The 12,018-nt window shown below is 38.0% G+C and overlaps 1 protein-coding gene across 2 annotated transcripts in view; it reads right to left on the bottom strand.

Moving 5' to 3' along the window:
* Positions 1 to 12,018, bottom strand: part of PTPRG (protein tyrosine phosphatase receptor type G) — a 771,239-nt gene that overhangs the window by 350,177 nt on the left and 409,044 nt on the right. For both annotated transcript variants that reach the window (XM_023498086.2, XM_023498087.2), the window contains exon 3: positions 4,228 to 4,407. In XM_023498086.2, the coding sequence (XP_023353854.2) occupies positions 4,228 to 4,407 (180 nt within the window). The remainder of the gene's footprint in view (positions 1 to 4,227; positions 4,408 to 12,018) is intronic.

The following is a 12,018-nucleotide window of genomic DNA, read 5'->3' as shown; positions in this document are numbered from 1 at the left end:
TAAAAGTACTTAGCAAAGTACTTGACACATAGGGGATGCTGAATAAATGCTTATTTCCTTCCCCTCTACTCTGAAACTTAAAGAGAATCTTCTTGGGCAAGAGAATGTCTTGTTCATGTAGCCATCACCTAACTAACAAAGGTAGGTTTTGAATCAAATCTCCTCTCCAATGCCTTCTCTATCTATTTATTATCCCACATTTTCTCTCCTGCAGATTTTAAATTGACAATTAAGTTTCATTATTTTTTTTTATTGTTAAATTCAACAGAGACAGTTTATTTGGATAATCTATAGGTTGTTGTTTTTTAGCCAGAATTATTCAAATTTCCTGTTTGCGCTGTCCTGAATGTCTGATAATTCCATTTAGTTCCACAGAGCTGAACTGACAAATAATTTAACTAGCCACTCTGACTAAATATATAAACATAAAAATCCCCTCACATTGAAAAACCCCTACTATCTTAAAGAACAAAAGCAGCTCAGAAAAGTGGATTGTTGAACTTGTAAGGTAAAAATACCTCTATTCAAATCCCATTCCTTACACTGTTTGATGTAGGCAAGCCATTGTTACCTGTGTTTCAAGCAACAATCTTGGGGAGTTTCCATTTCAGTCTCCTGAAACTTGAGGGAGTCACAGATCCTTCCAGGATTCATTGTGTAGTCCCAAGGGCCTTTCATTTACTTTTGACATGGAGATGGAGTTAACTTGGTCAACTGACTTGTGATCTTAAACTGGCCTTTCATCGGACTACCATGGAAACAATTCCCATAAATACCGAGCGCTCTTGTATTTTCTGTCTTACTGCTTAGAAATACTTCATCACTGTGTTTGAATTTACTGCTAATACACTCTCTGACTTCTTTTAAGTTTCAGGAAAACCCATCTTCTATAGGGAGCCTTTCTTGATCCCTCTTAATACTAGTTCCTACTCTCTATTGATAACCTCCATTTTATTCCATATATATCTTTTTTATACATGATTGTCTGCATGTTGTCTCCACCATTAGACTGAGAGGTCCTTGAAGAAAAGATTTTTGTCTTTTTTCACATCCTCATAATTTAGCAGGATGCTAGCCACTTGGCAAATGCTACTGTCACAATTTGATTTCTCATCATAGGATATTTATGAAAGATTTTTTCATAACCATCTTATGGTATATACTTAATGCTTGGGTCTTGCAACCAGTGAACGTTTCAAATGGAAACTGCTGCAGTCATGCATATAGGTTGAAGTCCTTGAGAGGGTCATTGAGGAATGACTGCATTCTAAAAGCATGCACATAAGGGCTCCTACAAACTCAACAGGTTCTGGCTGACTTTGAGGAATCAGTTCTGTGACAGAGATGAATCATCGGCTGCTGCAAGACCAAGGTCATGAATCACCTTGCATCCAGTAGACTTGCTACGTGTCTACAACCTGTCATTGATGATTTTGGAGCTGAAAACTGTCACTGAAACCCGTTATCTTGGCAAGGGGCTGTCAAGAGAAAAGAGTCAACTAGAAAACCCTATCAAGAAATCCAGTAGGTTTTCATAGCAGGCTAACTGAACATGGCACCAGCATGAACCTGGGCTCCAACCAAGATTTTGGAGAGTGAGACAAAGTGTTGTTTGGTTGGTTTTTTAATTGTGCTAGGTCGGGGCTTTTTTGGATTCTTTCGGCAACCAATATCTCTCACAAACTCCTCAATTACACTATTTTCTTTATATGTATATTTGTTTCTATGTATAATACATGTGTTACTTCTGCCACTGAAGGTAAGGATTATTTCATTTTTTCTTTTAGTATTCCTAGCATCCAGCATCTATGTGGAACATAGTAGGTGTTCAATGAATGCTTGTTAAATGATTGACATTTATTTGTGTATCTCAAAGGAAGAAGACGCTAAATCTCTGAGACTATGGAACAATTACAAATAAGACCATTTATTAAGCAAATGCCTCCCAAAATTTGAAAGGGATTGTGCTGAATGTTAGCAATAAAAAAGTGAGGTAGTCCTTGCCTGCAAGAAGCTTACATTCTAGTAAGAAAAGTCCATAGGTAGCTTGATGGCATGTAAGTAGTAGTGTTTTTGGATTTGGACTCAGGAAGAGGTGAATTCAAATCTAGCCTCAGATAATTGCCAGCTGGGTGACCCTGGGCAAGTGACTTAACCTCTTAGTCTCAGTTTCCTCATCTGTAAAATGAGGATAACAATGCTCTTACAGCATCATTGTAAGGCTCAAATGAAGTAAGAGATGGAAGGTGTTTAATAAACCTTAAAAGTCTACAGAAGTGCTATTATTGTTGTTTTTGTCCAAAGCTGAGTAATTTGTCTGGGAATTCAAAGGGATATGAAGTAGTCATGGGGGAAATGACTAACAATGTTCTTTCTAGGAATAGTTAATACTATTATTAGATTATTACTAGCATAAAAGATAGAAAGCAGAGCCTTTGAAGAGTATGGTCTTGATACCTTGGTAGGGAGATAACATATGTGTCATGGAAGGACGTAGGGAACTTAGATATGAATTCTTCCCCAATAGGATTCCATAGTGGAGGCTACTATCCTCTGCCTAACATAATAAAGAGAGCATAGAATCATGACAGAAAAATGGCTGAAGCACATTACGGCAGGTTTGGAGCCACATGGATATGGTGCATACGGAGGGAGGTGGACTACTAGGCAAGAAGTAGAGAGGGAAGTACAAAATAATATGTCAGGAAGGTGGTCTAAACTGATCACAAATTCTTGGGAAGGACCAGGTCTCATTACAAGGTTCTCTTTACCCTGAGAAGATAGAAGAATGAGATCTGTGTTTCCCTAGGTTTCCCAGAAAATGACCACAAGTCATTTTCAGAAGCAGTGATCCCAAGGGCAGACACATGGAACACTGAATAGAAATTTGATACCCCTGGTAGAAAAATCCTGAAGAAGAGAATATCCCCAGCATGGTTGCAGCCAGCATGCTTCCTGAGGCTCTGATTCAAAGAAAAAGTAGAGTCATAACAAGGTTGCTGAGCAGCTGGACTACTGGGAATAAATGTCGACCATCTGCAAGGAAGGCAGGTAGGAGGAATTTTGCTCTCTCAAAGCGTAACTTAAAGGAATTGATCTTGGCCACCCTCGGGCAAGGAGCAGAGGGTACAGCCATGCCAGGCTTTCTGTTAATGATCAGATAAGGATTTTTTTTTCTAAAAAGTAATGACCTGAAAAAAGGAAGCAAGCCAATGAGCAGCCATAAGCAGGGGGTCTGTTAGGCAGACCCTTGTTCCAATCCCTACTTTTTAATCAACATAGTGTTCTTGCCAGTCCTTCTATATCAATTCTATCACCCAGATTGGGATTTACAGGCTGGCATTCCTTAAATATTCAAAGAATGAGGGGAAAATTCCCCCTGGTACATTTAAGTGTCAGGTATACCCTTTGCACAGGTGAAAGAAGAGAAGGAGTGGTGATCTGATTATGTGGTGGGAAGATCACAGATTATATATTTTGAATTGGAAAGACTATAGAAGACATCAATGTCAGTTTTTTTCATTTTAAAGATAAGGAAATCAGGAGACAGAGAAATTAAATTAAATGATTTCTCTGAGATCATACAAATAGGAAGTGACAAGGCTGGAAGATGAATCCAAGTTTTATGACTCCAAAATCAAGCCCACTGTTAATGTGCTCTCCAAATTATAGCCTATGCCAATGAAATCACAACTCTGGAACAGTATCTGGAAGAATGAATGGGTCACGATGTAGGATGACGCACAAGGAATGGTTTGATAGTCTCAATTTCAAAGGCCTTGGAAAGTATTCATGTACACACAGATAATGAATTGAAATAACTAAATGCTAATGGTACAAGAGATAGAGTTACCAAGAGTTTACTCCATTATTCTGAGTTTCCCAAACTTTGGTGTTTGATCCCAGGCACCATTGTGCAATTTAGCTGATGACTTAAGAGCAGATTCTCATTTATCTCTTTCTACAGTGTTTTTTTAAACACAATCTATTCTGTGGATGTCAAGAAACATTGTTCCAGAGAGCGTGGGTTAGTCCAAGTATTCATTAAATATTCTAAAAAGGCTCAACCAGAGCAATACCTTAGAAATCAATACGAAAGCACCACTTCATGCTGCTTGCTTCCAGGGAGAATTTAGGAAAAGAAAAAGAATAATAACAATAATAATGGCATCCAGGCTACTTTTTTTTGGCTAGCTAAGGAAGGAATTTGTGAAAGAGAAGCCATACCTGTTTTCCCTGTATTTTTCATCCATGTTTTGTTGGAGGATTCATTATCAAAACCATCCAGCTGTAGTTCCTGGTACTCATCCCCAACTCGTGCTTGTTGATCTACAATATCTATTGGGGACTGGTGATGGCCACCACAACTCATGCTTGATGTAACCCAGTGTTCAGGTCCGTAGGTCCCTGTGAAAGGAAAACAATATTTTAATACTGATAGCCTTGCCATTTAGGGAACGAGTATGACGCAGGAAAGCAAACACTAAATTTCCCTAGGTAATGCTACCACAACTACAATTACAGCAGCTGAAAAGTTTACGGTGTTAAAAATGACGAAACGGTCAAAAGCCATTTGCCTGTTACAGAACTTGGATTATTTTTTTTTCTTTTCCTCTAGCAGTCAGGAAGGGTATGTTACTTTAAATAGTTTGGCGTGATCATTTGCAATCAAATGTTCACTAATTTATTTTTAATTGACTTCTAGAATTATTATCTGGTGGAAGGACTGTCAAGGATTTAGTCCCTTCCCCCATATTTACTAAGTTTTCAAAAATGATCTTAATTTACTGATCAGAGTAGCATCCTAATCATTTTGGTCTGTGGTACTCTTCCGGAAAAGACAGTGGTGTTCTACTTAAGTCTGAGAAATCTGTGAACAGAAACCAAGAAATAAATTAAAAGTAGCAAAAAATAACTGGAATGGAGAGAGAGGAGGAGAGGATAGTTAGGGGGGAAAACAGAATTCTAGCATAATAAGAGAGCTATATAGGCATGTGAGTCAGGAAGCCTGGAGCAAGGATTGGGAGGTTACTGGGAGTCTTAAAAATAACAATTTCAATAGATTAAGAAGAGGGTAGAGGAATCTTGGCTGCAGGAAGTTGACTTAAAATGGATACCGAAAAAAATGGATTTGTCATTGTTGGAGACTCCTGGTATGGCAACTCCCTCCAACAAAACAAAGGGAAACTCAGAGTTATATGGAGAAATCAGTGGTAGTAACTTTTATCAACCAAAGGAAAAGCATTTTAAAAAGATATACTATATGTGTCAGGAATACTAAGTAAAAAACAAAACAAAACAAAACAAAACAAACAAAAACAAGCTATCTCTAAAGTCAAGGAGTTTCCAATCTACCCGGAGAGGGAATAATATGTACATACATGGAGCATAAAGTATATAACTGTAGATACAAAGAAAACCTTACTCATGAATGCACAATGATTATGGATTTAAGCCTCACCACTTTTGCCTACTCCCTTGAATCATAGGCTGTTGTTGATTTCTGTTTCCTCACCTATGAAATGAGAGGAATCGGTTTGGATGTCCACTAAGCTCTTTCCAGTGCTTTTTCTGTGATCTCTAGAGCGTCCAAGGCAGGACTTAACCTACACAGAGTCTTCTCCCCATTACAGCAGGTTGCTTTTCTCATAACATTATAACCAGCTCCTAAAGGAGCTCATTCTATCCCCCTAAAATTTTGTCTAAGAAATTCTACCTTTTCTGTTTGGTCTGAGTCATTGACATTCAGTCAAGGGCCTAGGTTAGTTGGAGGTAATCTCTGCCTTCTCCAACTGTGTTACATTAGCAGCTATTGGTAACAAGTATCTCCTTTTGCTTCCCAAGTTCCCTGTGGAAGAGGAGGAGATTGAGGGAGATTAGTAGGAAAGAGGGAATTGTGCTGTTATATGATTAGATGTGATATCGATTCAGGGAGAGAGAGAACCTTAGTTGCCTACAGAAGATGGAGAAACTGTATGCTCGTTTTCAGAATATAGATTAAAAATAAATTAAGTGGTTCTTTGAATATTGGAACTATCATTACATTGACCAGATTGTTTGCTCCTTTTTTTTGCTGGGAACATTAAGGTTGAACATTTCCTTTCAAACATCCCCTTGCCATATTTCCATTACCAGTGCGGTTACCATCAATGGACTATGGCAGCAGCCTCCTGGCAGAGCTTAGGGACTTTCTCCTTCTAATATGTCTTTTATGCAACCACCAGATTCCCATTGCTCATGTATTCTTCTCCTTCCTCCATTGTTTGAGAGTGTGATATCCTGGAAAGAAAACTTATTTTGGAAAGAATCTGGGCTCACATCTCACATTTGACACTCTATGACCAGGGCTTCAGTTACTCATCTGTAAAATGAGTTGGGCACGACCATCGGTCCTCTGAGCAACCCTTCAGCTACAGTTCTGGCCCCCATCAGCCTCTGGACTCATTCCCCAAAGGCAGGTACTATGACCTTCCATCACCCAACCCTTCCCAGGTTCATCCCCTTATATATTTGCTCTTCTCTCACCCGGAGCTGCCAAACTACTGCCCATTTTTCTATGGCCTTTGAGTTATAAACAGGGTTTATATGTAATAAAACCTTCTTATGGAATGTACCAAAAAACATTTCAGGCAGGATTTGGCCCTCAAGCAGATCAGGCAAACGGAACCTTGTCCAGTTTCCAAAATGTGGCTTTCTCTGTGTTATCCTCACACCAAACCTAAAATCTAAAACCCTTCTTCCTCTTCACCTCAGAATTTTCCCATCTTTAAAAGCACAAATCCATAAAGGCTGCACAGATCCCCTGTGTGTTAACCAACTTCCTTCCTCTGACCCTGCCTCTTTTTTGCCTCTCTTTTACTAAACTTATTCTTTAACATTTATTTTATTACAGCTGTCTATGTCAGTCTTGTCCTCTGAGCAGATCAAAAGCCCTTTGAAGGGAGATAGAATCTTTCCTCTAGGCTTCCTATCTTGCAAAGCGACTAGTAGAATATTATGCAGAGAGGAGGAGCTTAATAAAGTTATGGATTATCAGACATCCCTCATATAAGGGGTGTTCCTATGATAAAAAAAAAACTATGACCATCCAATTACTTATTTCCTTTTATCCACACACAACACATGTGTGACCTAGAGTCCTTATTTCCTGAAGTGCCAGGAACAATCGAGTACTAGGCCGTCTTTCTCCTCCTTCTATTTATAAGATTTTAAAAAAATAGACAAAGGATGTAAGAATTCACACAGAAACACTCATACACATGGTAGGGTTTGGGGGTAGTGGAAGTTGTGAATTTCTGGCATTCTCTTTCTTCTATCTCTCTAAAGAAAAATCAGCATGCATGAGTGTCAAGAATGCTGTTTGGGCCATATGCCATAGAAACAGGAGACTTGAGTGTGACTATAAACCGAAATTATATTTTATACCAGATTATGCCAGAGGGAGGGAAATAAATGCATGTCCCTAGATTCCCTATCTGACTTGGGAGTAATACATCTTTTTTTTTCTTTTTCTTAAATGAAACTCTTCTGTTGACAACACAGATTTCCTCTAGACCTCCATGAAACTCTAAAAAGCTTCTCTGTCAGCCAATTGAATGGAAACAGTCTCTGGGAAGAAAACTAAGATGGATTCTCCCTTTTCTTTTTTGTTTTTTATAGATTGGGTATAAAGTAGTTAAATGCTCAGAGGGAGAAGGGTAAAAACTGTAGTTGGGATGTTGCCAACCTTCGGTGCTGAAACTCCCCCTTCAACACTCATGGAGCTAATTATATAAATAAGGATCATGCTTCCAAGGCAATATGGATCTTTTTTTTTTAGCTTTCAATTCCTCTGTAGAGCCCAGGTAGAAGGAAAATAGCATCACAGACCTGAAAGTGATTTAAAGTCATCTTTTCTAGCCCTCTTAATTTCCAGTGGAAGAATCAAGAGGTTTGGAATAGATGGCCTCCCACAAAATCTGGTCTAATTCGGTTAACTGGGTAAAGGTCAGGTAGCTATCCAAGGTCACAAGGAAGTAATTAGCCAAGCTGGAATCCACAACCATGACTCCTGACTTCAAACCTAGCACATTTTCCAAAGCTCTACCATGCATTCCCAACTTACAGAGCCATCTTTTCCTTCCTGTATAATGCTTAACACTCTCATGATTCAGTCACCTATGCCTCTTAAAACCCCATTTCTTTTCCTTAAAATCCAGCTTAGATGCAACCTTCAATAAGAGTCTTTTCCTCATGGCTCTCCCTCCTCAAAGAAACGGTTTTGTATTTACTGAATGTACATAAATAATCAATTGTGTATTTATTCATTTGTGATAATATCTAATCCCTCCCCCCCAAAAAAAACCCAAGAAAATATAAACTCCTTGGGGCAAATATTAATTTCATTCTTATGTTTTACACGTCCAACATTTACTCCAAAATACCAGGCACAAAATAAGTGCTTGTTGGATGAATGAATAAGTGAACATTGAATTAAGCCTTCCTCATTCACCCTTCTGATTTCAACAACAAGGCATCTGAGAGAATGCAATGTAAATTGTAGAAAGATGTTTGAAGACACACACAGAGGTGAATGTCCTTGTCTCAATTATACAACCAGACTATGTCAGAGACAGAAGTGAATCTGAATCTTTTATGCCAAACTGGGATCTCTAGCCACTGTCTGGCTGTCTCAGTAATCACGCACCTACTCCTGTTTGAAATGACACTAGGAATGGAAAGAAGTAAGAGATAAAATCCCTATGATTATGTAAGGGATAACAAGTGGGGGGGGGAGAGGGGAAAGTCAGAGATGGAAGACAGGAGATATTCAACAAACTGGAAGTTGAGGGTCTTTCGTGGGAATGAGATAATCTTTATTCTATGGATATTCCTTATTCTAAGTCATTATTTCCTATTTTTTAAAAAAAATTACCTTAAATTTAATCAAGTTTGTAAAGGATATAGACAAATGTTCAACCTTAATGTTCCCAGGAAAAAGGAGCAACCATTTTGATCAATGTAAATGATAGTTTCAACATTCAAAAAAATTACTAATTTATTTTAAATCTATATTCTTAAAATGAGCATACAACTTATTTTGTATTTAATTTATACTTTAATATATTTAACATGTATTGGTCATCCTATCATCTAGAGGGGAGGGGGTGGGAGGAAAGAGGGGAAAAATGGAACAAAAGGTTTGGCAATTGTCAATGATGTAAAATTACCCATGCATATAACTTGTAAATAAAAAAGCTATTAATTTTTTTAAAAAATGAGCATACAGATTCTCCATCTTCTATAAGCAACTCAGGTTCTCTCCCTCCCCAAATCGACCTCACATTCAATCATATAACAGTACAATTCCCCCTTTCCTACTAATCTCCCTCTATCTCCTCCTCTTCCACAGGGAACTTGGGAAGCAAGAGGAGATACACTGGAAGCTTTGGGGAGGAGGCTAACACGTGAAAAGACACATAACACAGACATGAGAAATAATTCATTTGGATCTCTATTCCAATCAGTATTAATCAGTTTGATATAATTTCATAGGGGTAGTGATTATAATTTTCATATTAGGTCCCAGAATTATGAGCTACAGATTGTAAAATGACTTCCTTAATGATAGGAAGCTAACTAGAGGCTCTCCACTCTTCTTTTCCCTTGTCATGGTGTTCACACCCAGTGTGACTCAAGCCCGTGAAAAGTGAAAAGTCCTCCAATGTATTTTTTTAAATTTCTAGACATTTCTATTTTGAGCAAGTTACTGTCTTATGATCACTTTCTCAGTGGTGATGCCCAATGTTTCATACAACCTGAGATCCCTCTCTTAATGTCATTTTTTGCCTTCAAGAGCAAGGTACATCAACCAAAGAGATACTATATTTTGCCATACATCTTTTTGCATATTTGGGCATCAGATCCTATAAAAAAAACTCAGGTCAAGATGAAGATATAAGGCCTACTTCATTAACGGGGATCATAGACCCTTTAATAAAGTGTCATTAGCTCATAGTTCTGCCTCTTGTTATTATACATTGATCAATTTTAAATTGTTCCCCCCACACACATGGCCATAAAAACACAATCCGACTACAGTAAGGAAGACTCATCTCTTCCTGAGTTCAAACCTAGCTTTAACTATACTTATTAGCTATGTGGACAAGCCAATTAACCTGTTTGTTGCATTTTCCTCAGATGTAAAATAAATAAAATAAACAACACCTATCTCATAGGATTATTGTGAGGATCAAATGAAATAATAGTTGAAACACTATAAAATACTTAGCACAGTGCCAGGAATATGGTAGGGTCTACATAAATGCTTATTTAGTTTTCTTCATTTATCCCTTTGGACCTCTAAAAGAGAACATGAGTTATTCAGATCATATCTACATAGTGACCAAATCAGTTGCAGTGTAACAGTATGTAAAGAATTAATGGATTACTTTGTTTTCAAGAAGTAAAAATAGAATTTAAAATATCTGAACAAATTGCCTGATCATAGGACCTAATTTTAAATGTCTCAAATCTGTACATAAAAACATTCTCTGGAAATCCAATTTCATCCAATGAAGTTAATCACATTCTCCAAAAAACCACACAAAATGGGATAAAATAAAACCTCCCCTCATGGCAATCCAAAAGACAAGCAGGAACCCCAAACTATTCTTTTTTTTTTTACACAATTCAAAGTCTCCTAATACTTATTCTCGAGATAAAAAATATATTTTGGAATATATGAAGGAAACATGAAATCCCTATTATTCCTCCAAACTTTCCTGACCCAAGAATAAGATACAATTTAGCACCTGGTAAATCAGGAGCAGGAAGTCAGGCTGGGGGGGGGGGGGGGGGTTCATTCCTACACAGGAAACAGTCTGAAGATTTAAGTCTGCTAACTGCTTGCTGTTTCCTATCTGCCCAATATACATTCAAGTGCAATTTTAATTGAAACTGATCTTCCACTACAGATTTCAAATTAATTCTTCTTCTGAGTGTTTCATGCTTCAGACGCCCTTGCCTTGCAAAAGGAAAAAAAGAAGGGGAAAAAAAAACCCTTTCCATCATTAGTGGAGGAAATAGAACACTTTTTTTCTAAGCTTGCAGGTATTGATTACCTATTCTCTCCATCAGAGCACAATTGCGATTCTGCACTGTATAAATCTCCTCAGTGTTAGACACTTTATAAAGTACTGAGAATTATATCATTAATCATTTGCAGTTGCACCTGCCTGGGCATATTGGATTCTTTGTTTTTTAGAACTTTAAATAAATTCCTTTAAATAAAAACATGACACTAAATAAAGATTGCTCTTAACTTAGATCTAGTTTAAAAGGAAAGCCTCTCTCTCAGGAGTGACAGTCTCCATCTCAAATGAGGGAAGTTGAGTCATCTACATTCCAGTTTCTCCCCTGTGAGTCTGAATCAGGACGGCCAAGGATTTGTACTTGTCAGGGCCAGACAAACTGATTTTGGCAGGTCCCCAGCTCTGCCAACCCTATGCGAAAACCAAGGGCTGATTTCAAGAAAATCAACAACCAAAGACAAAAATCTAAAGGATTCTGTTTAGATTGCCTAAGGAAATGTCTAATTCTAACTGTTCAAGAACTTTCTTAGCATGAGAACTTCTTTTATTAAACACCTTTTGCCTTTGCCCAATCCACATGAAGTGATGGAATTCTGATATGACACAGGCAGTGCTATGATCACTAATCCTAGAGTGAGGGTTCAAACTCTCCCTCGGACAGGGGGTCCCTGAAAATGACCTTAAGAAACTGAGTTCCATATCTGAAAAATAGACTCCTTGAAGATCCTTTCTGGCTCCAGGTCTATGATTCTATAAGAGCTTCACCATGACTTCCATCCCCAGAAATGCCAGAGTACTGGCAGCATCTGTCATTGTACCCCATAAAACACAAGTGCTAGTTAGTGCTTGAATATGGATCAAGCAGGATGTCACATGAATGCTGAGGTCTTATAGAAGTCCCAGGGTGCTTTTTGGGGCATATTGAGACTGGTTTACTCAAGGCCAT

The sequence above is a fragment of the Sarcophilus harrisii genome, chromosome 1, assembly GCF_902635505.1.
Source record: "Sarcophilus harrisii chromosome 1, mSarHar1.11, whole genome shotgun sequence".
Lineage (NCBI taxonomy): Eukaryota > Metazoa > Chordata > Mammalia > Dasyuromorphia > Dasyuridae > Sarcophilus > Sarcophilus harrisii.
This window is presented reverse-complemented; position numbering and strand designations above follow the sequence as displayed.